General features: G+C 44.7%; 1 protein-coding gene across 12 annotated transcripts in view; it reads right to left on the bottom strand.

Moving 5' to 3' along the window:
* The window catches only part of SUDS3 (SDS3 homolog, SIN3A corepressor complex component), a 205,847-nt gene that overhangs the window by 176,666 nt on the left and 1,419 nt on the right, over positions 1–27,762 (bottom strand). For all 12 annotated transcript variants that reach the window (XM_032309232.1, XM_032309237.1, XM_032309230.1 and 9 more), the window contains exons 2-11: positions 26,468–26,537; positions 24,054–24,109; positions 22,218–22,289; positions 19,138–19,157; positions 17,698–17,854; positions 9,689–9,784; positions 8,436–8,497; positions 8,264–8,285; positions 7,016–7,121; positions 631–715 (exon numbers count right to left, since the gene is read on the bottom strand). In XM_032309232.1, coding sequence (XP_032165123.1) covers positions 631–715; positions 7,016–7,121; positions 8,264–8,285; positions 8,436–8,497; positions 9,689–9,784; positions 17,698–17,854; positions 19,138–19,157; positions 22,218–22,289; positions 24,054–24,109; positions 26,468–26,537 — 746 coding nt within the window. The remainder of the gene's footprint in view (positions 1–630; positions 716–7,015; positions 7,122–8,263; positions 8,286–8,435; positions 8,498–9,688; positions 9,785–17,697; positions 17,855–19,137; positions 19,158–22,217; positions 22,290–24,053; positions 24,110–26,467; positions 26,538–27,762) is intronic.

Genomic DNA, 27,762 nt, shown 5'->3' on the forward strand with positions numbered 1-27,762 from the left:
GACTCTAGGAAACCAATACCTGAGGGCCAGAGCCTAGCAGCTCACTGCTGAGAGAGAGGCACAATAGGACGTGCCAGACTGTAAAGACAGCAGACAAGGAGCACTGTAGAGCTCAGATCTAGCCAGCATGCATTTATTGAGCACTTACTGTGTGCCCACCCTGAGCCAGGTGTGTCATTAAATCCTCACAGCACAAAGCAAATCTCTTAGTACACACAAAAGCTCTAGAGAAATAACAAAGATGGAGTTTGCTCCACAAGCGAGTTCCATGTACTCGGTGATCTTACAAAGCAGCAGGATCTGAACACACAGATACCACACAGACTTGCCTTCTGTTCTTTCCTGTGGTCTCCCTCAGTGGCTCCCGACTCAATTACTATACTTGGAGTTCACCAATACCACCAGGAACATACAAATCCACATTATGTTGGTAGTCAAGCAGAGTAAGGGGTTTTCAGGGATTTTTTTTGTCTCTGTGCAATTTCTGCGGGGAAGTGCTAAGATCCTAACCCACATATGACACACGATCCCACTGTACGTTCTTGGTGGCACCTGCACTACAGTTTTGCTCTTACTTTTCTTTTTTAGTACACTTTGCTCTCCTGCGGGGGCAGGGAGTTCGGTCCCTACCTCATTGGCTCCGACAGAGCTGATCACACAGCTCAGCTTCTGGTTGTCCTTTGACTCCAGATAGATGGCCTGGCTCTTGTGGTACCTGCCAAAAACATGACACAAGTTTATGTATGTGTTTAGCCACTTTATCAAGGTTAAGACTGACGCACCAAAAAAAAAAAAAAAAAAAAAAAAAGCCATACATCTTTAATTTATAACTCAATGAGTCTAGGGATAAGTATATACACCCGTGAAATCATTACCACAATGAACATATCCATCTGCTCCCAAAGTCTCCTCCTGCCCTCTTCAGCAGAATTATTTGTTGTTGTTTTTTCTTTTGTAGAAAGAACACTATGCGTAAGAGCTATGCTCTTAACAAATTCTAAATCAATAATACAGTATTATTAACGGCACCAGTTTTTAAAAAGAAATAAAAAAGGAAAGGAAAGAAAAACACCGCAACAAAGAATATAATTAAGAGTCTTAATTTACATTTGAGGAAGAGTGTGGATTTCAGATTTAGTTTGAAGGCCTCCATCCTTCATTGATCAGATGACCTCCTCACCTCCTCCTAATCTAAAGCATATATTCCTTGGTCCCTCTGCAGAGGGAAAAAGAAGGCAGGGGAAAAGCTGGGAAGCTAACTCCATATTTACTTTTTATTTGGACTATACACCACAATTCAATCAAAAAGTAAATTACAATTTTTCAAAATAAAACTTGTTCCCGCTTTTCACCCACCCCAAAACACTGAAGAAACTTGAGTGGACAAAATAAATAGAAGGGTTTGAACAACGGATCTCATATTTATTTTCAATATGTCCAAATTAAGTCATGCACACTAAGGTAGGCCAAATTCAACTCTTTCTCTGGTCACTCATTAAGCAAATACGCATTAATCACTTACTGTGTAGCACTGAGGATGCTGGAGGTTGGAAGTGGACAGGGAACAGGACCACAAGGTCCCTGCGGTCACACAGCTTCAAATACAGCAGCAGAGAAGAACACTGAGTATCACACCAGGATACTCAGGGAGCACTAACCGGGCGAGGTTCAGAGCAGCAGGGTGTGCACCACAGGGGCTCTGATTTGGCCTAGCCAGTCGGGAGAGCTGCCTTGCATGGAGCAGACCAGACAGGCACTCCGTTTCAGCCCCAGTAGCCATCCTCTTGGCCTGTAGCACAGGATCACCTTCAACTGCTACAAGCTCAGGGATAAGGCCAAGGTTCAAAGTGAGGAAGCCAGGCCCAAAGCCCAAACGAGACAACAGCAGCTGCCACAGGATGAAGGAGCAGCTGCTGGATTGCAAGAGCTGGAAACAGGAGCCGAGCTGCTGCTGGCAGCCCTGGCCGAGGCCAGCCGCAGTCAGGCAAGAACATAACCTCTGGTTCATTCTGGCTGCACAGATCTAGCTAAACAGACCCACTAACTCATGTAAATTCTACCAAAATGCATCTCCCAGCAAAGTACTGCATTTTATCATTATTTCTGTGGGGGAAAAGGCAGACTGTTTTGCTGGTGTAATGAAATAATCTACTGCCAGGACATCACAGAAAAGAGATGTACTTCACTCCCACAATGAGTTTTTTCCAATCTAGGTTCTAAGCACTCTTTAACCTGCTACTTAGGAGCTGAAAACCCAGGTTTCCAACTCAATTTACTTCCTGAAAATACTGTTAAAAGAAATCGAATCATAAATGCAATTAGAACAGCGAGATTGGGTTAGACTCAGCTTTAAAGTTGCTTTTGGCCAGAGATCAGTTGGTAAACTGGGTCAGGGGACTTTCATTATGCTAAATATGTAATATCGCAAGGTCTGAAGTATACAGTGCATGAGGAAAGGCTGAATTAGTTCACAGCGTGACTCAAACATTCCAGTTTCCCTCCCACATCTAAGCCAACTTTCTTATGTAAACACTAACATCTCAAGTGATGGTTCGAGTAAAATTACAAAGCAGGAGAACATCTGAAGTTATTCTATGGGGATTAGAGTGGTTAAAGAGAAAAAGACAAAAAGCATGCATGTAGTCTCACGTCATTCTGAAAGTATTTCCCAAATACTTTAATAATGAAAGATCACAGTGTGGTAAAGGAATATGTTACTCTTTTGGAAACATGCTCAGTATACTGTTAAGTAGAGGAGGGAAATCTATGCCCATTACGTTCCTGTGCTTGTAAAAAAAACATGTGCATGTTACGTGTGTATCACACACACAGAAAAAATTGGGTAAAGTTATGTAGTTAAGATGTATAATAAAACATGTATTACAACTTTACAGAAATAGGAAATATAAATTAAGAACAGTATTCTTTCTATTGAATGGCTTTCTTTTCTCTGAATTAAGGTATTACTCATATTAAAAACTAAGCAAGTCATGGTTCTGAAAAATACCTAAATAACAAAGACGGGTAAAGATAATACCTCATGTTAAAATTAGCATCTTAATGTCTTCAAGGACAACAGTTAACTCTGGGAGACTAGTCAAACAACTCTCAGGAGATGCGCTGCATTTTACTTCAGATGTGTGCAGAACCCAAACCCCAACACCTCGGGCTGACCTTAAAATGAATACCGGAAGTAAACAATGAGATCTCATCTATAACCACCCCCCAACCCCAGAAGTCCTCTGGGACCTGAGCATCTGGCCACCTCCCCAATCTGCCTGCTTTGGGGTAACAAAATGGTGGTAGCTTGAATGTCCACCATTGGTCACCATCTGCTCCAGAGCAGAGCTGGCCTACGTGTTTCCCAAAGCACCCCACTTCCAAGCCAATGGATTCCCAGATCCCCCTGAACCAGAGTCTCACGCACCACACAACAGTCTTAGGGAATACGGGTTATCCCTGGATACCAAATCTATTCAACTAACTGAATTCTCTGGAAGAAGAAAAAAAAAATCCTCAGAAATTAGCACTCATATTTTCAAGATGAAACTAAAACATATAGGTCGACCCTCACATACAAATTTACTTGTTAATTGCTAAAGACTAATAAAAGAGGGGGAGAGAATTTAAAATAAATATAGACATAAAAACTATTAAAAAGCACCAACAATAGAACTAAAAATGTACATTATCACTTTTGCCAATTAACCCATTTTATAAGCTGCAACTCATCTCAGATGAAAAAAAAAAAACCTTTAAATAGCCTCAGAGAACAAGCCACAAAAATCGAACTGACTTTATTACTTTATTACTAATGGAAATCCTGACCTGGGAATCCCGACAAATGAGCTCTTAGAGCTTTGCTTCTACTATTAAACCCAATGAACTAGAATCAACAGTAGTACTATTATGGAAGAAAGCAATTTCTTCAAAAGGTGGGTCAAAAAGGAGGGGGTAGGATTAATTTAATTTTGTTTCCTACTGGGAATCCTGATATTAATGTTTCATTTCCCCCAAAAAACTGAATACCATGTTAAAGCTCTGGAACCTCAAAGGGTCCCAATGCCAGTTGTAAATATTCACCATTTAACAGTCTTTGTCAGTTGAAGGCTGGAAGAAGTGGGGGGTGGGGGGCTTCATTCCTAATTCATATTAACAGCCCAAGATTTAAAGTGAGGAGAGATAAACCAGTCTGCCAGCACCATCAGCTAGTTAGTTACTTTAAAATATCAGCTACTTTACTGGTACTTTCTAAGAAGGGTCATTAGTCCAAATCAAAATGCGAGGAAAACTTACAGCAGGACATAAAATGCCTTAAAAGCACTACCAGACCAAGATAAAGAGAAGATGTTTATCTTTCAAAATGAAATGTAGCTTGGTAAGTGTTCATGCCAAGACGGGAAGCCTGAATCACACTCACTTTGCTGAAGTCATTTGAAACTAAATGAAACACGTTTCGCCAGAAGTACCACTGCGCACAAATACTCCATCCCACCAGAGTGGGCATAAAGCGGTTCACTTGCCCTCTCAACCACAGGCCGTGACTGGCAAAAAAGAAGAATGAAAGTCTCCCAGCTGACAGGACACTAAGACGAAACATCAAGTTGAGCCTGGTGGGAGAGGGGAGGCCAGCTCTGCACTGGTCAGAGCGTGGGCCAGGACCCGCATGAACACCTTCCGTCTGTGGCAGGGAAGGAGAGACACACCTTCCCACAAATGTGTCATCAACTCTGACTCCCAAGGCTAAAAGGAAAACCACAGAATACAGATGAAAACAACAGCTGCCATCTTCAACAATATGCAACTTGAAACTCACTGAAAAAGGAAAATGCTCCCAGAGACCTTCTTTTCAAAATTTGTGCAGCCCCTACGAGAAAGACCACGAAATTCACTCTTAATGCTCTGGGGATCTAGCACAGCAAACGTGACCACTCTATTTACATTATGAAACACCAGGCACCAGGGATCCCTTCTTTAGAAAAACAAAAATTTTCTCCTACTGCATTTTCACCCTCAAGACAAGTCTCAAAGTCTAAAAATTAAGCCTTCGAAAGAAGATCTGAAGCAACACAACTACAAAATGAACTTCGTCTGAAATATCACATAGCTTTAAGACTCACAGATCCGTAAAAACGTTAGTGATAAAGCTCATCATTTTTGAAGACGGCTCTTATGTGCAGGCTTGATCTTTAAAGGTTATTTGGTTTTCATTATTAGAAACATTTTTCACATTATTTTGCCCCCTCAGTGTGTTGCATTGTTAGAGCCTGCCACCTAGTGGTGATCTGTTCTGATAAGCAAAGTCTCAAACACAGGCCCTTTTGAAGAAAGTGAAACAGTCAAATGAGAGGGGCAGAAGTCACTAAGATCAGGCTCACAGACAGAGGCAGACTTCACCATCTCCTGGGTAATTAACACAACTGTAACCAAATATTTTGAGGGAACGGATTTATTTCAGGGAAGACTAGATTTCTGAGCATTTCTACCAACTTCGGAAGGGTAATATTTTAAGGTAATAAACTAACAAATCTTGGTGTTTTTCTTTTTTAACAAAGCTCAAACAATTCAAAATAACCATTACTCTAATTCTGGAACTTTGGGTTAACATATTGAAACTCAAAAGATCATTAAAAATGATAGTGATCATAAATGATAATTATAGAGAGCACACAGTAACCCCAGATAAACATGTGCCATACAAACAAGCGGAAATCCAAAATGCAAATGTGTCCACCATGACTTAAATTGCAGAGGGACAATGAATAAAAGAGTATGTCAGAAATAAAGGAGCTGTGACAAGGAGGTAAGACATGTGGCTTAACACCTAGCAGAATCTGGGGCTACAGAGCAGATAGTAATGTTTGCTGAATGAGTAAGTAAATGAGTTTCTAAGTCTAACATTGCTTGACCATTTCCTTCCCAATGGAAACGCTGGTGGTCTGAAGATTTTAAAGTGTTTTTATTCTCAAATATTTCCGGCATATTAAAAACCTAATATAACATACCTATATAGTCGCATGCAACTAAGAATTAAAATTTTACAAAAAACAGTTAAAAAAAAAAAACCTGTCTTTTATATAAACTAGTAAGGTTTTAAGATTCAATTTCCCCAAGTACGTTTCCTGGAATGCTCATATAGCAGGATGAAGCACCACAAAGGGTATCCCGGGTCAAATAAGTAATACCTGACAACATCACAGAAATACAGAGCACACATGAGCCTATCAGAGAACCCAAAGAGCAGCTACAGCAAAGAAACTCTTTAACTAGCATGGTCCTCCCCCAGACTCATCTGACCACAAAATGTTTTTTTCTACAGAACACCTATTAATTTTAGTGTGCAAAGGCAGAGTTACGATAGAGAGGGACATAAGCCCTGGCCTCAGTCTACAGGGGCAGCACCAAAGAGAGAAGCCTGCAAATTCTAGTATTATACCAACGGCACGGAGAGAGGAGGGCTCCCATCAAAACATGTGCTCAGGAAACACTGCCTTCAGAGACTGAATGAGTAGTATCGATCAAATAATTCCTGATGCATTTTTTTTTTCATTTTTGTTTTTTTAAAAGACATTACTTATTAGAGAGATGGAGAGAGAGCACAAGTAGACAGAGCAGCAGGCAGAGGCAGAGGGAGAAGCAGGCTCCCTGCCGAGCAAGGAGCCTGATGCGGGGCTTGATCCCAGGACCGTGGGATCATGCCCTGAGCCGAAGGCAGCCCCGCTTAACCAACCGAGCCACCCAGGTGCCCTGTTTTTTGTTTGTTTTTTTTTAAACGCAAGCTCTATGCCCAACATGAGGCTTGAACTCCTGACCTTGAAAGCAACAGTCACATGCTCCCCTGACTGAGCTAGCCAGGCTCCCCTGTCCTAACTCACTTTGAAATGTTATTCCACTTTAGTACTATGTAAGCTAAGCAGCAGCCATGCTCAGGAACAATGAGACAGAACCCTAGTGCTCTTCCCAAGGGGTTCTTTTGAGACTCTTAACAAATAATCTGTGTTTTTCCATAACATACCATCTTTTATCATAGTACAGTTTCCCATCTTCTATTCGAGCTTCGAATCTCTGGGCTGGAGACTCTGCCGGTGTGGCAGGTAAGTGTTCAGGAGAGGACGGGGATGCTGGAGGTACCAAAAATATGTCAATGATTAAACGTGTAACAATCATGTGGACCCAACAACTAACATGCTTTAATTGAAATGCTATCAAAAAGGGGTAATAATCATGATCATTAAGTCCTTAGGGGTTGTAAAGATGAGAACTCCACAAAATTCTTGTATATTACACCTAACTTGCTGCTCAACCCAACCCCGTAAGGTAAACAAGGCAAAGCTTAACCTCACTGAACAGAGGAGAAACCGGGGATGCCGGCAGGCTAAGTGATTTGCCCACGTGACCACTGGAAGCCCAGAAGGGCAGGAATTAGGACAATCTCCTTAAAATTATTAATCCGAAGTCATTTCTAAAACTGTTTATTACGAGGTAAAACAGACTATCATGTATGTACAGAGTCAAGTTAATATAGTGCTAATAAGTACAGTAGGTCCAAAGGATCTCAATTCACACAACTTCTGTAATACCACCTCCCCAACCCCCACATCATGCCTTCAGAAACACGGGACCTCTCTGAGGACCACGGTGGCTCTCAGAAGGAAATCGTTCAGAGAAAAAAGGATCCTGTTTCCTTCCACAACGCTTGGTGAGTAAAAAGACATGTAAGTAATCCTGGTGCTTAAAACATAACAATGCCTTGCCCATCCAGAATTCTGTTTTGCAGCTTAGCACTGACTCTCAAGTGCCACTCTGGAAGGAACCACTGTGAACCTGGGCTCTCCTCTTCTGTAAGCTGGGACTATGAGTCCCTCACCAGAACCAGGCCACGAAGTGCCACAGGAACAGGGGCGCCCAGCACTCCACAAGGAATACTGAAAAATCCTTCTGGTTTCATTTCCAGAAATGGAGGTGTGCTTAAATCTTATGCCTGATGCCTACACAGAAGAAAACCTTTACCAGCCTATCAATCAAATGTCTCTTTTACAAGAAATGAAGGAAAAAGTAAAAATAACTTTAATATAGCAGGGCTTAAAAAAAAAAAAAAATCAGGGGAGGGGGCACCTAAGGTTCCCTTCAGTTTTCATGATGACTACTCTTAGACAAATGATGAGAATTTTTATTTTTGAAAATTGCAACAACCCCCTGTCAGGTATAAACATGCTTTTCCCACAACATGATTTAAAAAATGCCAGCAACACTATGCACTTACCTGGTCTCTTAGGTGACTTAAGCTGTAGGAAGAACAACAAGAAATCTTAGTGCAGATCATTTCAGATGCAACACAAAGTGTCAAAGGTATCAAAACGATTTAACAAGTAACACGTGAAGGACACAAGCCTAAGCTTTCAAATAAATTAAAAAAAAAAAAAATCAAACTGTACCTTATTTAACGTTCTCAGATCCTCCATGATCTGTTCGTCTGTTAACAAATAGTTTAGCTGGGGTGCTGAGAGTTAAAGGAACGTGTCTGAGAAGCATGGTTTCTAAGCAAGCAGAAATCAACAAAATGGTACCAGGACTTTAGGATTTACAGTGTGATTCTGTCGGATGCTGTTTCTATAGCAGTTTGCCTCTCGGGAGCTGCTGATTCTACTGAATGTCGTGGTGCCCAGGTACATAAAAGAACTCACAAATTTCTTTCAAACATCTCTAAGTCATTTAGTAAGTCCCAGAATGAGAGCATAGGACACAGTACAAGGAGACCTTCCTCCTCAATTTATGAAGTGCTCTTGTTCCAAAGACCAGAAGCCTTGCACACGTGTGTGTATGCACACACACACACACACACACACACACAGATGTGGGCTTATTCTTCCCACATAACTTAAACCCTCAGTTGTGAAGACAAAGGAACCTGAAGTTAAACCCTCTCTTGGGAGAAGACAACTGAATCATTTTGTATAAATGCTACTTATTCTCTCCTCAAGAGAACAGAAAAAGAATTTTGTGATGTGTGCCCTGCTTCCCCCTCTCGTTGTTACGATTAAAGGGCTTTTTTATGTGACTGAAATCTCTTTGCTTTAATTTAACAACTTGTGCTCCACTGTCTTCGGGATATAAGTAATGGAGGTACAAAAGGCAGGTGTTACTGGCCTGGTTCTATATGAAAAATAAAGGCATGTGAAATCTGAGGTCGCCTTAAATCTCCAAATGTTAAAACCAGGATGAACTTCCAGAAAAGTGTCCTTCCAAATAACTGCTCTCTACAAACGCCGCCCATTAGCCCATTAGAAGCAGTGGCGATCGAGGATCCATGATAAAATGGCCATTCCCGGGGCGCCTGGATGGCTCAATCAGTTAAGCGGCCAACTCTTTTGGGCTCTGGTCTGATCTTAAGAGTCGCGGGACTGAGCCCCACACTGGGCTCTATTCTTAGCAGGGAGCCTGCTTGGGATTCTCTCTCCCTGGCCCACTGCTCCTCCTGCTTGTGCTCATGTTTGCAAGCGCTCTCCCTCTCTCTCTCAAATAAATAAATCTTTTTCAAAAAATTGGCTATTCCTTAGCTCAGGGATAAATACACATGCCTGCCAATCACACACAATTTCCATAGGACAATGGCCACGTATATTCTAGCAAATGGACAAGCAAAGGATTCAATAGTCTTAAGAAAAAAACCAACTATGCAAATGGATATCAGGAGCGGGTTTTCTCCTCTTGTCTGGGATGGGGACAGGATCATTTGGTCGCCTCCGCAACTTTCTGGTCATGATGGGTTTCACTTCCATAGAATCTGTGGCAAGAATTGAATGGGTAAATCTATCCAACTCCCACTTGAAGTAAGAATCGCTGCACTGTAAGAAAAGCTGCCCCACAGCCACCCAATCAGAACTGCTTTAATGGGAACATTTGGTTTACACGGGGCCTAAGGCAGACACCCACATCAGATGTTCGGGCTGGGGGTTGTGTTTAGAAGACTCGGACTGGCTGGCCTAAGTGCTCGCCCCGCTCAGAAACGCTGCACAGCAGTGCAGGCTAACTGTGGAAGCATCTCTCCAGCACCCTGTAAACCAGGACCTTCCTCCTCTTCCCTCAAATTCAGAAGCCACAGAGTGGTAGGCTCTTGGGATCCGAAGGAACCTTTGGATCATCCAGGTCAACTCATCCCTGCTGTTCTCACGGAGGGAGGGAAAACTGAAGCACACTCGTGCAGAAGACCGAGAGGCCACTGGCCTCGGTGCCAACATCTTTATAGGATGTGTTCATTTACAAACTTGGACTCTTGTTTTGTTTTATAACCTTTCGTAGCTACTTGACTGTCAAGAATGATCTAATGAAGGCTCATAATAAAGTCTCTTTCGTTCTTCTTGACTTCTCTCTGCAGTCTGCACTGTTGCTGACTCTCTTTGCCTTAAAATCTCTCCTCCCCAGCCACCACTGCACAGGGCTCTCGTCTCCTGATCTGCTCCCTTAGGCTCCTTTCCGCTGGTGCCCACTGGAGTCCAGTCAGGTTTCAGCCTGTGTCCCAGTAAGCCTCTATCACCGATGCCAGCTGCCCCAACCTTCTGAATGGCAACCTGTGCCCACTGACACCATCCATTCTGAATGACCCAAGTGTCCTCACTTCGTGTCTCACCTCCCAGGGCTGCCTCCTCTCCCGTGCCTCGGGGGCATCTCATCTGTCTATCTTCCCCAGCCAGAACAGAATCTGTCATTGTGACTTATCTTCTTTCCCCGAAACATCACAGTCGCCAGATCATGCACAGTTCTGCTGCTAAACCACCTCTCAACTCCATCCCCTCATCCTATTCTCATCTCCCACAGAACAATCTCCCTAAGACACAAACCAGATCATTCTACATATCCCCCTTCTTATTCAATACTTTCATGGCTCACCATGCTCTACAGAAAATAGGCCAAGTCTCTCACCCAAGGTCTCCTGCCTTACTATGTATGCCCTTAAGCCTTTACACACCGTCACCTCTGCCTGGCCCCCTCTCTTCTGCCCAGGATACTCCTACACAACATCCCTTGAGAGCCAGCTCAATGCTCCCTGTCCCATGATGGCTTCCAGAATCAAACCATCTTCCAAGCAACCAGTGCAAACCTCTGTACAAAGCTCTTGCTAGCAAACCCCACACTGTATGGGACATTTTCCCCGGAGATTCCTGAATTCCACCCCAGCACCTCGCAATAGTTCAGGCACACAGTACGGGCTCTACGGAATTTCCTGCAGAACGACTAGAGACATCAAGCCTGACAGTATCATTCATTCATGACCGTGCATACTATCAGCACAGCAGACAGGACAACCTTATGGAATTCAAGTGTAGCCCTTCCACCACAGCAAGATGCACAATCTGTGAATATATAATAATCACATGTACGAAGCCAAAAAATACTTCTGTGTGTTGCTCTTATAAAGGGAAATGGGTAACAATGATGATTTTTTTTACCCCCTATACGTGGAAGATAAGTGATGAGAACCACGGACCTGATGAGTATTTGTAAAGGTATACAGGGGTGGGGTGCCTGGGAGGCTCAGTGGGTTAAGCCTCTGCCTTCAGCTCAGGTCATCATCCCAGGGTCCTGGGATCCAGCCCCACATCGGGCTCTCTGCTCAGTGGGGAGCCTGCTTCCTCCTCTCTGCCTGCCTCTCTGCCTATTTGTGATCTCTGTCTGTCAAATAAATAAATAAAATCTTTAAGGAAAAAAAAAAAGGTATGTGGGGGAGTGGGGGCATGAGGAAGTAGGACAAACACACTCACCCCTGAGAAAAAGTGAGGAGACAGTCGTCCCCTCTACCAGCAATCTCTCACCCTCAGCCAAGCTGGCACAATTCTCCACTAACTTACAGGCAGTAGTCAAGACTGCCTGCTGCAGCCACGTGACCTAAGGCAGGCCATGTAAACACTTGCCTCAACTTTCTTCATAAAACAGAATTATCAGTAATGCTTCCCCCACAGGATGTTGGGAGAGTTACGGGAGCTGATACCAGTAAAGCCCTAAACACGATGCCTGGCATAGCAAGAGTTCAATCAATGCTAGTTTTATCACGTCTGCAGCCAAGAAAACACTATACAAAAATCTCTTTAAAAAGCCAAGGGGCAAACAGCTGAATGAAGTTACATACTTGAGGACAAGTGACATCAGCTGTGAGGCTCTGCAACATTCATGCCTAATTCAGAAAAAAAGGTATGAAAGGAGCTCACCAAACACAAAGACCACTAGAGAAAGAGCACCTAGCACGTGGACATCATGGAATGTTCTATTCACCGAAGACAATGGCCCAGTGTGCCCTGCCCTCTGGGCAGCCAAGTCTGGGGGGTGGGGAAGGTGGGCAATACTTGATGGAAGTAAGCCAAGTAAAGGCACGGCTGAGAGAATGTGGAGTAACACAATCTTATCATGGCCAATAAGCTCAGAAAATCGTAGCTGCATCCCTCATGGATCAGAATACATAATCGAATTCTTTTAGGAAAGAGTGAAAATTGATCCATTTTACTAGCCTAGTCACCACAATAACCTAATCGATTTTCATCCAAAAGACAACTTCAGCAGAAGGAAGGTGCTCTGAAAAACACCTCTGAAATGTACTGGCCTATCCCCACCACCATCCAGGAGAGTGGGGAGCAGGCCTGGCCATGGTCCACATGGAAGATGCGACTTGTAGGGAAGACCGCCATGTAAGTATCACAGCACCAAACTACACAGATTACCTACTCCACTCACTTTGCTCCAACCTCCTGCGAATACATTTTTCACAGAGGGGAAAGTATATCGGACTACCTGGGTCTGAACCCACCCAGAAGTTCCAATTCTCACAAGAAGCAAGAGGCTGGCCTTCTGAGTCTATAATATCCAGGTCCCTGGAGTTTGGCCAGCGAGAGTCTCAGTGGGCTCAATCTGGATCCACCACAAAAATCAAACTTCCGAGAGTAAAACCCAGACCTTGGAGCACGGCAGCCCTGGAGAAGGCACTTGAGCGGGAAGTCAGCTGGCCTCGCAGACGAGCCCAACACAACTCTGACTTACGTCAGAAAGCCTCTCAGAAAACCCAAGACCTTTTATGGGTCCAACTAAACGTCAACAGTGACCCAACTGCGCACCCAACACACCAGAGGCGGGAGGCAGAGAGGAGACAGAGCACTGCATGAGTTCTCCTCTCCCATCCAGCTTGTCCACGTGACAATAGGGCAAATCCTTCCTACTCTGCTCACCGGCAAGGCCGGCCGGAATGGCCACCGGACAGACACAGGCACCCTCCAGGTAGCACCAGGCATGCTGGCTAAGAAATGGGACGCCGGCTGCGCGTCAGTGTTGGGCAGAGCCATGTCCCTATGGAGATATATTCCCGATAACATTAATTACCTGCAATTACCATACAATTAGCACTTCCCTGGGGCCTTGGGTTCCACACGTCTCTGGACCTAGTCATTCACTCCAACAGCTTATGTGCCTACGGCACATAAATGCAGTAAAAGCTTCACAAGAACATACTTTAACTACTAAAACCAAATACTTGTTTAGCCACTGAAAAAATATCAGCTACAGTGATTCAAAGGAGCATCCTTAAGAATGCTGGGGCACCTGGGTGACTGAGTCAGTTGAGCTTCCTACTCCTGGCTTCAGCTCAGGTCCTATTTCAGGGTCCTGAGATCAGGGTCCTGAGATCAGAGTCCCGAGCGGCGCTCCGCACTCAGCAGGGAGTCTGCTTGCATTTCCCTCCTTCTGCTTCTCCCCACCCCTTGCAAAGCTGGTTTGTGCTAATTATTTAAAAAAAAAAGAAAAAAAAAGCCACTACAGCGTAACCACTATAGCAGATTGGCAATTGCCCCCAAACCAGAAGCAAGGCAACATGGGAGCCCAGTGGCCCAGAGCAAAGCCCAGGCCCCTCCCTAAGGGGTTGGGAGGGGCTCATCCACATCAGGAATGGCGCTGTGGGTACTGGTAGGAGATGGGTGGGGAGAGGTAAGAGAAGAATCAAGGTCAGGTCTTCAGTGACCAACCAGGGTAGGATCGAAGGGCTCCATCTCCCTCGGGACAAAGCTCTTCGGAGAATAAGGATGGTGTCAAGACAGTGAACTTCCTCTGAAAACACCTGGATTCTGCAATGGCAGCACCAGCAAAGCCGTCTTGGGGACAAGCCGGCTCCACCCAAAGTCCAGATCACCTCTTCCACTCTCCCCAGCCAGATATTTCATGGGGACTTTTCTCCTTGCCTGGACTTCCAAGGTTCCTACTCACTGTCATCTGTTCCTCATTGTGGGAAACCACGCCCGCATCAGAACAATCACAGAGCCCTCCATCAGGTTTAACGATCAGTAGAAACAAACCTAAGAAATCTTCACTTTCATTTAGGAGCATGTTCTGTGGACACCGCCTTACACTGGGCAAGAGGAAGAAGCTGTGTCAGTCTTGTAACTAGGAGAATACAAGCTCCCTGAGGACACAGGACACACCTACTAGCCTCATTTTATGAATCACTCAGCAGCACACGAATCCACTGTATTTCCGTGGCAGAAAGTCCATATCATGTGGTGGGGAAGACCAGTTCTGGCTTACACACTACCACACTGGGACACTTTCAACAGATGCTTCCGTTCCTCTGAGGCCGCTTGGCCAAGTAAAGTCAAAGGACCTTACAACTTCCCAGTGCTTACTCTATGTGCCAGCCGCTTTTTGAAGCACCTTACAGGCACTGTCTCACCCCATCTTTGCACCAAACCTCCAAAGCAGATTCTACTGTCTCCTTCCTAAATAAGAAAACCCCACCACAGAACCAAGTTCATGACAGGGCCAGGATCCGTCCACATCTATCAGCCTACCAAGGCAGTTCTCATACTTTTATGTAATACCTGGCTCGAGAGACGTACACAGGAAGCAGTCCTTTAACGTTACATTTTGGTATCATAATTTTGATTTTAATATTATAAGTACTCGTGGCTCTAGGTATGAATCCATTTATCTTCTAAGGGAAACTCAAGGCTTGATGAGGTCTTGAGTAGCTGCCACAGGGGCCTGAGGGTTGGAAGATGCCCCAGAGAGGCAAAAATTTACAAAAGAAAATGAAGTAGTGGTTGGCGGGCTGTTGAGACAAAGCAGAAAAGAGAGCTATCCTCAAGACAGAAGAGGACAAATGGAAAAAGAATGATAAAGCTCCCTACACTTGAAAGCTTGTTAAGTTCACACTGATTAACTGGGTTACTTACCACCTTGGCCTCAACTGCAGAGAAAACTCACACTCAGGAGACTCCACCTATACCCTCACTACTCAGTGTGGTCCAGGGGACAGCATCAGCAGCCCATGGCCGGCGGTTAGAAATGCGAGATCGAAGGCTTCACCCCGGACCCGCTGAAGCAGCAGCCGCACGTCATCGAGACCCCCAGCTGACTCACGCACACCCCCAAGGTGGGGGAGCACTGATCGAGAATCCACCCCGGTCTCCCTGCTGACAGGACGCCTTTCCACCTGCACACCCCGCTGTCCTGAGTTCTTCTCAAGCAGTGTGGGCAGTGGAGAGAACCTTCCGCTAACTCCCGCAGAGTCTGCGAATGCTTTCAGGGCCCTTCACACAAAGCAGATCACTTGATCCCCCCATTCCCAATGGGTTATTTGGTCTAAGCGTCCCATCAGACTCTAAATCAACGTTGTTTTTCAAGAGATCTTCACGTGGAACCAGAAGAGGAAACTTTAAGAAATATCTTTTCCGGGCAGAGCCAGGCAACGCTGATACTGGGCATCAATCCACAAAGGTGAAATAAGTCAGTCAAGGAGAGAAATGAAATCAGGCCTTTAATCCAGCACCATAGCAGCACCATCTGTGGAAACGCTAATTATCCTTCTAGCTCCACTGCCTTTTCTTCCGACACTCTATCATTACCTTGGCACAGCTTTCCATACCAAGGGTACCAAATGGCTTGAGGAAGGACATCGGTACCTTTAATGCCCATGGCTAGCTTTAAGCACTTGTGTAATCTACTTCACTGCATCACAAATGACTTCCCTGCATTTATTTGTCTTTTCTAACCTGGCAGGCTCAGCCTCCAGTCACTGGGGAGGCCTCCTGTCCCAGTTAAGATTCTGGCTGCAAAACGGCCTGGCCAAACGACGTCGATCGCTTGTCAATAAGCGGGATGCCAAATCACAGGTAAGGTGATGGTATCTTTCCCTGCAGATGGAAAGGGAGCAGCTATAAACCGACACTATTTCCCACTTGCCTAATGAAGACTCCTGAACATCTGGTGGCTCCAGCAGAGAGCGATGAGGCATCAACGCCAGAAACAGCCATCGTCAAACAAAATGGTGTCCAAGTCAGAAAACAGGCAGGCAGACTGGTACCACACAAGGCAGCACCGTGCTAGCGGGCTCATCAACAAAGCGTGGCCACAAGAACAAGACAGTGCTGTCTGGAGATGCTATTTTAACATCCGCTCTCACCAAAAAAAAAAAAAAAAAAAAAAAAATTTCTAAGCAGAGGCCTTCAAGGAATTAATTCCTTCTGCCAAGTCTTTCAAGGAGAGAGATTCCAGAAGAGAGATTCTTCAAGAATCAGACCCCCCCACCCGTTTCAGACACACCGCATTCTCACAGGTACATCATGGGGGTTGGGGCCAGACGTTTATGTCAATCGAAGGGCCGTGTTGGGTCATAGCACCAGAAATACAGAAGAGGAAATACTACTTCTCAACTCTTACTTTTTAAGTCCGCCCCCAAGAACTTAATCTGAAAACAACGCGTCTCTTACGGACGTCTGCAAAAACGAGACACGCCAGAGCTGCAGCACCTTCTGCGCACGGTAGGAGTGAAACGTGAGGGTGTGCAGAAGGCGCGCGCTCACGCAGCCGGGGGACCAACTCCCCGCTGGCTTGTCTTGCGGTAGTCACTGACAGAAATTCTGCCAAGTTCCAAAATACATAGTTCAAGCCACTTCCTGCCCTGCACCCTTCTAGGATTCATCAGTCTACATATGGCAACAGAACAGCCCATATTGTTTCTCCCTTAAACTTGCCTACATCCTGCTGAGTTCCCGTATGCGGATTACTAAAAACTAGAAGGCAAGGGAGGACTGGCACAGAGTCTAATGTAACTTTACTACCTTTACAGGAAACTAGTTCAGTTTAGCTTACTCCTGCCAAATCTGTACCAACTCTGTCTGAAATGTTCACAGTAACACCGAGGGAAGGGATCTAAGAGCACAGATGATACAGTCTAACGCCTCTGTTCTCACATCTAGGTCAAAGGAAGACAATGCCTTCTCTGTAATTAAGGCAGACTGAAAAACACAAAGCAGAGAGATTCCTACCACCCCAGAGGGACTCGGGTAAGTCATCCACGAATGCCAGATAACCCAGGAATTTGAATAAAGCGTAAGCCAGCAGTGGCAGCCATGACTAAAGGTCTACCATTCACTGAACACCTGTTCCGCACAGGGCACTGTGCTAGGCACTCACATTTCTGACCACAATCCTGTGAGACAAGGTCTGATCAGCCCCATTTTGTAGAGGGGGAAGTAGGCTCAGAGACATTCAGTAGCTTGACTGAAGTCACACAGCCAGTACCACATGGAGCTAGAACTCTGAGCCGTCGGGTCAAAGCCCACCCTCCCTCCAGCTCACTCTGGAGAAGGAACACAGGCAGGACCGCAGCACCCCTCCGGGCCCCACCCAGGGCTCCCGGGATCCCTCCCTGGGGTGCTTTCATACCTCCCGTCAGCTCCATAGTCAGCTTTTCGTTTTCGATCATTTTCTTCTTCTCCTCCAGCTCAGCAATCAGGTTCTCCTTCAGCTCTACCTTCTTGTCTTCAAATTCTTTCACCGCTGCCTTCTTTTCTTTAATGTAGTTTCTCTCCACCTGTTCAGTCTGAGCGAAAGAGAAACACAGGCTAGGGCTCCGTGGGGCCCTTGCAACCAGAGCTCCGACTCCAAGCATGACTCTGCACTCGAGAGCCCAGAAACACCTTTACGAGAAAGGTGGGAGAGCGGCCCTCACACGTGCACTGGCAGTAGTGACACGTCTGGGAACGAGTTTCCCCGAGAATACGTAAAACTGAACCATACGACTTCTGCTTGTCTTTACGAGCGTACCCCCCCTTGCTACTCAGTATTTCCTCTCTCCCACCTCTTACACTGCATGGCTTCTATGTTAATAGAACTTAAGATTCTCAAAGACAAACTCTTTTAAAGCCACAATTTCGGAGGAAAACAGTATATTCCGGTTGTAATACCTACATTCAAAATTAACTGCAATTATAAAATACTGAATCAAGGTGGTCCAAGTTATTATATTTGTTGGTATTTATGCCAAGATGAAGATCAACTAGAATAGAAGATCATCTATTAGGTAACCCTGAACCCTCAAGTACTCAAACACTGAAACACTGAAATACCAAATAAAAAAGGCATTAGTTTTTCAAATCTCACCATCGTATTAAGTGAAGAACAAGGCCACTTATGGTGGGCCACAGCTGGGGATCCCATAATCCTGCGGGCTGTGACAATGCGTGCTGCACTGACTTCGGAGTAAAATGGTGTCTGATAACGTGCTCTGCTAAAGCATGACATTCTCACACTCCTGTGTGGCTCTGATAAAGTTGGGACCTCCCCACACCTACACACTAGCCACCCCAGGAAGAGATCATCATCCAAGATCCAGGCCCCCATCTCTGCACCACCACACTATGCTTCACAAAGAACCAACACTTAGATGTCTGCTGAAGGAAAGCAAAAATGTTAAATCCGTCTTTCCTACTGACCCAGACAGCTTCAGCTGTAAAACCTGAACCACTGAGCCAATTCAGAGGCTGGGCTGCGTCAAGGACCAATATAAAAAATTATTAGACCATTATAATTCAGACATACTCCTGGACAGCTTTAACATGAGATAAAAGTCAACAAGAAAGCAGTGAGAGGCGAGCATCCCCTAGTGTCCTGTGACAAGCAGAGGCTGTTCAACCTACAAATGAATAGATGGGAATTTCCAAATTGAGACCCAATATGTCCTTTAGTCAAACAGAACAGTGACGAAGGCTTGCAGCTGGGGGCTTAACTGTCCATTTGGTGACAGAAGGAAAGGTTCTCTGGATTGGGAAAGCAAGATTCCAGTCTCACAGAGGGCCTGCAACCCAGAAGATCCAAGGTACTTACTTCCAGCTGGAGGAAGAGCTCTGAAAGAGATAAAACGTGCAATTAGACTCGCTAGGCCGTGTCACCTTTCTAGACAGTGATGGTAGGATTCATTTAGAGGCACTAACTGCTTTCTAAGAGCACGGTAACGCAGAGCAAAATGTTTCCATCAGTAAAGTGCTGATATACATGAAGGGGAAGGATGGAAGAAACACTCCTGACTAGTTAAAATCTGGCCCCGAACAGGATCACTTCTGGCAGTTCTGCCCAAGGTCAAAAGCAAGCAGCGGGAACCAAAGTACCCCAGCAAAATAACACTGAAAGTTATCCCCCTTCTTTCACTCAGTACCCACAGGGTAGGATGGGTCAGGAAGGAGCAACGCAATTACTCCAGAAGCAGAGTCAACACTGATGTTTTTAAAGCATGTGTGAAGGCCTCTGTGTGGCAAGGAGGGACAGGCCCAGAGAGCTCAGAGCGCAGAGGTTCTGAGCCCCCCGGGGGCATTCTTCACAGGCCACCAAGCCCCCTCGTCTGGCCTCATCTTCACAACAACACCGACTGGGTCTGAGTGCAATTCCAAGCTTCAGAGTTAATAGAGCCTTTCCTGAGGACCCTTCACTTGCCAACCGCCCCTCGGACACGTCCAAGCAACCACCAGAGACTGGTCACCGGCTTCATCACCCGCTTTATGCAGGCAACTAGCGGCTGTTTAAGCAGCAGCTCCCCCCACCACTAGATTGTAAGCCTCTCTAGAGCCAGTCCTTTGAACAAAATAGATCCACGACATCTCAACTTTTCTGGGTGGTGGTCGAGCTGTTGCCTACATCACAAAGATTGCTGGGGAACCCACAACTCCAGGAGGCATGGATTACATTTTACCATGGTCTCCTTCACAAATGTGATAAAGCCTATGGATCTCTTTCCCCCGAAACAGCATCTACGCACAGCCACAGGTAATTTCATAGAAGTTTTGAGTTTCAGGACTCCAGATTAAGAATTCAGATCTCAATGAACAGATGCTGAATAAGAAATCTAGGGGCACCTGGGTGGCTAAGTGGGTTTAAGCCTCTGCCTTCGGCTCAGGTCATGATCCAGGGGCCCTGGAATCAGGCCCCACATGGGGCTCTCTGCTCAGCGGGGAGCCTGCTTCCTTCTCTCTCTCTGCCTGCCTCTCTGCCTGCTTGTGATCTCTGTCAAATAAATAAATAAAATCTTTTAAAAAAATAAATTTAACTAAGGAGCGGTGTGTGGCTGGCTCAGTCAGTGGAGTACAGGACTCTCAATCTGAGGGTTTTGAGTTTAAGCCCTATGCTAGGTGTGGAACCTACTTTAAAAAAAAAAAGAAAAGAAAAAGAAAACAGAAAGAGAAAAATAAATTTAACTGAGGAAAGGGACAAGTATTTTATCACCCAGAAGCCCTGATCACTCTGGCCCTGGGAATGGCTGAGCACTTGAGCCAGGGCACACCTAGCCCAACACGCTCACTCAGTCCACGAGTGCTTTAGATGCACAAATGAATTTGATGCATTGTCTATGTGCCATTCTTAGAAACTACCCCTGCACCAAGTCAAAATGGCCATCAGCTCTCAGAGTAGTAAGAGGTCTGAGTTCCAACAGCCAGGCACCAACGCAACAGGAACAAGTGGGTTAGCTCTGTGAGAATGTGCCTTTCAAGGCTTAAGCTGGGACTCACTTAGGAGTTCTTCAGCATTTATTCCTGGGGGGTGAGGGGGCAGGGGACAGAAAATTTTTGTGAAAGAACCTGCAAGAACAGGACCGAGAGCAGAACTAAGGAAAACCACTCAATACGCTGCGGTTCTAGCCGCGGCTCACGTCAGTTTACTTTCCTTACTTGCCTCTTACGCCAGTTCCGTGAGGCATGTGTACTCCCCTCTACAGATGGAGAACCTGAGGTTCCAAGAGCAAACCTCCTTACAGGCCTAAGATCTAAGGTGCAGAGAGGAGACCAAACCTGGGCCTTCATCCCTCCACAGTGCACCTTTCCCTGCTACAGGGGAACACTGGGAAGGTGGCAAGGGATTTCACCGATGTCCCAAGGAGGTGCCTTAGGAACTCAGCTCGCAGTGGGGGTAACCTCAGGGGCAGCCAGAATGTGGACAGAGACTATTATTTCCTTTTTCCCAGTGCCTCCCATGCCCTTCAGCTCCCCTTCTGCCTGTTGGTGTACAAGGGACATCTACTTCCCAGAGAATGGAAAAGTTCCACCAATGGGAAGCTGGGAAGTCACCAGATCAGAAAACGAGGACAGCAGCCCGAGGAATGGCACCCAGACCTCATCTGAAAACCCAACATCACTTTCACCACTGCAGGGACAGATACCATGCTGGCGCTCAAAATGCTGGCTGACGAGGAGCTTCCAAATCGAACACTTTTGACACATTCCCTGTAAGCCCAGGAATGCTTATGCACTTCGAACGGTCATCACATCTTACTTTTTGCATGATTCTTCATTTACCTCAGAAAGTTCCTTAACTTTTTCCACGCTTGGATGTCTTCTGTCAATGAAATCGCACATTTCCTAAAGTCAAGGACAATGTGTTCCACTATTTCATTCTGCTCAGAGCTTGGATATAGCAGGTGCTCAACAAATTCTTACTGAATGAATACATTTGCTCTGTTACAGTATACTCTTCCCCCGAATGCTTGTAATACTCCAGGGGAAAAACAAGAACACCCCTTTCTCCCAGAGCAGAGGATACCAGAAGAAACGACCTTCCAGCAAGAGTGAAACAAGCTACAATTCTTTCCCATGTAGCTCCTCTCATGGTCCACTCGGGCAGCCACGCAGACGTGAGAAAGATGTGTGAAACCACTTACCTAGGGGAGCCAGGGAGCCTGTTCTGTATGGAGCCACCACTAGGAAGCTCAACTACAGGCCGTTCATCGGCCACTGGAAGAAAGATGAGCCAGTTTTCTACAACTGAAACTCTGGAGTCTCTCTTCCCCAAAACTCTCTCCTCCCCCATATCTAAGAATATAGAATTTGCATTTTAGACAACAGCTCTTATGGCCACATTATATAGATGATCAGTAAAAGGACACCTGAAGATGATGTGCTCCCACCTGGACAGAGCCTCACCTGCATTTCGGATCCTCTCTTTGTACTGCTGATCTAGTTTTTTCATCCTCTTCTGATATTCCTGTAACGTACCTGATTTTGAGATTTACAAAATAAAACGTTACTTTGAAAATCAATCTGCCCTACATTTCAGTTCCTAAAATTGCCTAGCACCAGCAATAACTGTTTTAATACCATCAGAGTAAATAAAACCAGGGAAAGGAACGTGCAAACAGAGCTAACTAGACTCTGGTTCTCAACCAAGGCCCTGAGCAGAAATCACCCCACCTAGTGGATTAAGACTCTGTAGCAAGTGACGCTTGCTAGAGCAAGTGACGGGAGTGGAAAGGTACACGCTTCCTCAAGTGATTCTGATCACCTGCTGCTGCAGCTGGAGTCAATGGGCCTCCCTTTTCAGAAAAAAGCTCATTTTCTCAGTAAGGCCCAGATGATACACCGTCCAGTAGGACTTTCTCTGCAACGGCAAAAAGGTCCTAGGTTTCACTGTTCAATATGGGAGCCACCAGTCATACATAGCTACTATGCATCTGAAATGTAGCAAGTGCACTGAGGAACTGAATTATTAATTTTATTTAATTAAATTTAAATAGCCACACACGGCCAGTGACAATTCTGAAAAGCTCAGGTATAGATTTTCACCCAATGTCTACTCAAGTCATTGCTGTTCCAACATCAGTGAATTAGGAGAGTCAGAATTAATGTGGGAAGGGTTTCCTGATCATAATTCATTAGTAGGGTATCTTTTTCAAAATCTCTCACTCAACCATGCCAGGTATGCCCTACAGACTTGCTAGAGTAGAATGTATTCCTTTCTGTGGTAATACTTCCATTATTATGGAAAGGAAAGAATAAATAAATAAAAAATAAAACAAAGATATATAAATGCAACTCATGGGAACCATTTTTCACTATTCAGCAGAAATCAATGTCAGATGGGGTAGTTCAGGGAATATAAGGACTTAGTGGAAAAGATGCTTCACTGATGAGGGGGCCCCCCCAAAATAAGCTGAAGCGTTGCTGGCCACAGCTGACCTTGAGCTCCCAGTGCACCCCACAGGGCTAGACACCTCTCATCACTAATGACATCATTGGCTTCCACTCTGTGCATTTCAAAGATTGGAAAACAAATTTAAGCAGGAAGAAGTGATGCACCCAAGGCCAAATTTCCAGAAAGCAGTACAGTAAGGATTCAGGCCCGTGACGGCCCTGAGAGCCAACGCTCCCAAACCCATGCTGAACTGCCTTTAGCTGGAAACAGCTACAGATACAGATACAGTTCACTTTTAACTTACCAAGCAAACCACAGGGAACACAATAAGGCTAATCCACAGCTCATCAGCATTTAGTTTAGGAAAAAATGGTGCAGTTTCATGTATTCTTTAGCAATCTCTCTCTCTAGCTTTAGGCTCACAGCGGTTTTCAGTTCATGCTCTTCAAAAAACCCTAAGTGAGGGTCCAAAAATGTTTGAAAATCACCACTCTCCTGAGAGCAGAAGAGAGCAAAAATTTTAAATCACTCCCCACAGGGGCGTTAAATACACAGACTTCGAAGGCTTGTGATACTCAGTGTATTTAGAAACAAAGGGTGCGGGGTGCCTGTGTGGCTTAAGTCGTTAAACGGCTGCCTTCAGCTCAGGTCATGATGCCAGGGTCCTGGGATCGAGCCCCGCATCGGGATCCCTGCTTGGCGGGGAGACTGCTTCTGCCTCTCCCACTCCCCCTGCTTGTGTTCCCTCTCTCGCTGTGTGTCTCTCTCTGTCAAATAATAAAACCTTTAAAAAAAAAAAAAAGAAAGAAAAAAAAGAAACGAAACGAAGGGTGAGAAGACATACCAACCTTCCTGCAGCTGCTGCAACTGTCTCTTGAGGGAAGCCAGTTTATCCTGATACATCCTGTGAAGAGAGATAACGAAAGCCACACTGAGAGACAGAAGCATTCAATACTCGATTCCAAAAGAATCTACACACGGGGACCGCCTAGGCTGTTACCGGAACGTTATTAACGTCCTTTAGGAGACAGAGAAAATGGAAGTCCGCCAGCTGGTTTAAAATGTACCAGCAGCTAATGGGATCAGAAAGGGACAAGGATTCTGTGTTCTTGAATCATATCCCAGTTCTGCAGACTCTCCTGTATTATCGCACCTTTAGAGAATCAGTCTGAAATCTACAAAAATGAAGACACGCAGATTTTAATAAATAAAGGACAATGATAAACAGGCAAGAAGATACAAAGAAAAATCTAAAGCATGACGCCATTTCCTTCTGGATTTAGAAGTATAAATAACATACACGAAAACGTAACAAAGGCATTAACACAGCAGCTCTTCTACCAACTCTACAATTTGATTATAAATTCTAAAGGAGTAAGATTATGCCTTTGGCACGTTTTGCTATGTAGATAGCATAGCTGTGTAAGCACCAAGCTAATAAACCTTCGTGTCATTTTTTAAAAGCACTACTCTTTTAGGATCAGAAATAATAGTTATTCAGTAACAAAAGTTAAAATGCAGGATTTATTTGCAGCCCCAGCTGGGTGAAAACACACAGCACACACAAAGCAAAACCGCCTAGCACGTTATTCTCTCCCCGCAACCCGACACCAAATGGATTATAAACCATTATACACTCTGACAAGCCTGTTTTGTTTTGTTTTTAAGATTTTATTTATTTATTTGACAGAGAGACAGTGAGAGAGGGAACACAAGCAGGGGGAGTGGGAGAGGGAGAAGCAGGCTTCCCACTGAGCAGGGAGCCCAATGTGAGGCTCGATCCCAAGACTCTGGGATCATGACCTAAGCCAAGGTATACACCCAGTGACTGAGCCACCCAGATGCCCCACAACAAGGTCTGTTTATATGGTGGATTCCATTAATGAATCAACAGCATTTTTGCTTCTACCTGAAAATACCCCCAATTTTACAGTGACAAAAACAAGATTTGCAACCTGAACGAACACTGTCCAACAAATAACAGGCACAAGAGCTTTCTGACTACTCCAATAAGGGCTGTAAATACAACTTAACTATTTACACAGACTGAGGAAAGAGTTGGCAGAATCTGGCAATTACACAGGTGGTCTGATCAAAAGATCAATGAGAATTCTGATGTACTCTCAATACTCACCTTGAATCACACAAAGCATTCAATTTTAATAAAAAAATTTTCTGTATCCTGTATAAAGGCACATTCAATTAAAAAAAAAAAAATCTCAAAAGAATGCTTATACATGCCGAACAGAGAAAACAGATGTATAAACTGCACACGATAGGTCAGTATTTAGAACCCAGTGTATTCAATTTTCCACCACACCAAATGCAGCGAACAATGCCTTTGACTTCTGAGTTTGTACTGAAAAAATAAACAAGCAAATAAATTCAGATTTGGTAAAATGAAAGGTATGTGGAAATGGTTCAAAGTAAATCAGTAAAAAGCCTGAAGGAATAAAGATGAAGACCAAGCACAGTTTCAGGAATGAAGCTGTGAGAAAAATCACGTGAATTATTAAAGTAATCCTTCTTTATGCAGCATTGGTGGAATTTAGCTGAATTACCCCCTTTGGGTTCCAGAGCCTAAAAAGGAGAACAGAATCCAGACAATGGTCACGAACCACTGGCAAAATAGGACCTACAAAAAAAAGGAATGTGGATCACCTAGTTTAAAGATAAAAGAACTTAAAGTCAAATCAAGAGCCTCAAAATACATTCAACAAATACTTCTGAGATCTATTTTAATACAGTCTTCCATCTGTGTTTAGAATAAAAACGAGTGGTTCTGGTTTCTCTAGGCACAGTTAGAGAAGGCTTGGGCCGGGATGTGTGACCAGAGGAAAGGGCACTGGAGCAGGAGTCAGGAGCCCTGCTCTCCAGTCCAGCTCTCCCTGAGCTCTCTAGGCGCCAGCACACCATCAGCTCTCAGAGGGGTCATTTCCATCTAAGAACCACATAGCTATGACGCACCCTTTATCCTGAGTAATGGTTTTCACATTTAAACAAAAACATGAAGAACTGGGGAACAGTTCCCTCCTGATACATGGCCTTATTTCCCTGGAATCATTTCCTTCAAGGTTCTTCCTAGCCAATGCTCAAAAGATTCTTTTACCAGGAAGACCGATTACACATGACAAATTTAAAGGGGGAAAATGCACAGATACACTGGACTTTGGAAGCTCCCAAAACCATACACACAAGGTCACTGTCAAGATTTACTTGTCAATTCTGTATTCCAAGCAAGAAATATAAGAATCACACTCACTGTTCCTTCATTTCTACGTAGTCCTCTTCATCATGCTTTGCCAGGTCAGTTTCACTAGCATCTTCGGTATCTAAGTAAAATCAGGGAAGAAAGGTTTGTTAAAATCATTTCATAAAGACAGTATCACCTGACAAAGGGACGCTTAAACTTCTGTAAAATGAATGCAGGCCCATGGGAAGCCATCAGTGAAAAAGATTACATAGTTACTTTAGGAAAGAAAATGCCACTTCCAACTTAGACACAGCCAGACTTACGCAAAGAGCTGTCTTTGTCTCAAGTGCAACCAGAGCACAGGGTCCGTGAGACAGTCGTGGTCAAGGCTGCTACTTCTACAGAAGCCCCTCTGGCCACTAGGAAACAGAGGTGTGTCAGACAGGACAACTAGAGGCAGCCAGGCCTTGCTCACTGCTCCAAGATGACCTAGTAAGTCCATTCTCTTCCGGTCTATGCCCTTAACGGATTTTTACATCACATCTATCCAAAGGAGAACCCAAACCAATGAAGTGAACTCTAATAACTGAAATTATTTTCAAAGTTACAACTAAAGGGAGAAGAAAAGAGACAAGATGATAAAACAGAAAGTGTTTCAAAACACTTTAAACATTGTTCTTAAAGTAAATAGTGGAGTGTCTACATAATTTCAACAGCCCTGCTTGAGCAAGGATAAAAATTTATTTTGGCTTCACCGCTCCCCTTGTGGGCATTAAGAGCAATTACAAGTGTCTCACGTTGAAAATCCCTGGTTAAGGCCTGTCTTCAAATGTAGTTCAACCAAACGCAATTAGTTCCTTCAACTTTTTTTTTTTTTTAGATTTTTTATTTATTTATCGGGTGGGGGGAGAGAGCGAGCACACAGACAGAATGGCAAGCAGAGGCAGAGGGAGAAGCAGGCTGGCTCCCTGCTGAGCAAGGAGCCCGATGAGGGACTCGATCCCAGGATGCTGGGATCATGACCTGAGCCGAAGGCAGCGGCTTAACCAACTGAGCCACCCAGGCGTCACAGTTCCTTCAACTTTATTATCTGCACATGTCGCTGTCTTTTTAAAGGCTGCTGCAGATCCAAATCCTCACAAAGCTTTCTCCTCTTTCAGTCATGAGACCTTCACTGAATTCCTATCATAGGCCAGCCACTGTACTAGGCAGTGGGGGAACTGAGATGAATAAAACCTATTCCTCAGTCCAGCAACTAGTCTAACCTTTTGCTCCACAGCCCTATATTACACCCATATATTGGTCTCTATCTCCCCTTTCTTCTCCAGTGTCCGTTTTTGTTTTTGTTTTTTTTTTTTAAGATT

This window comes from Mustela erminea, chromosome 13 (genome assembly GCF_009829155.1).
Source record: "Mustela erminea isolate mMusErm1 chromosome 13, mMusErm1.Pri, whole genome shotgun sequence".
Taxonomy (NCBI): Eukaryota; Metazoa; Chordata; class Mammalia; order Carnivora; family Mustelidae; genus Mustela; species Mustela erminea.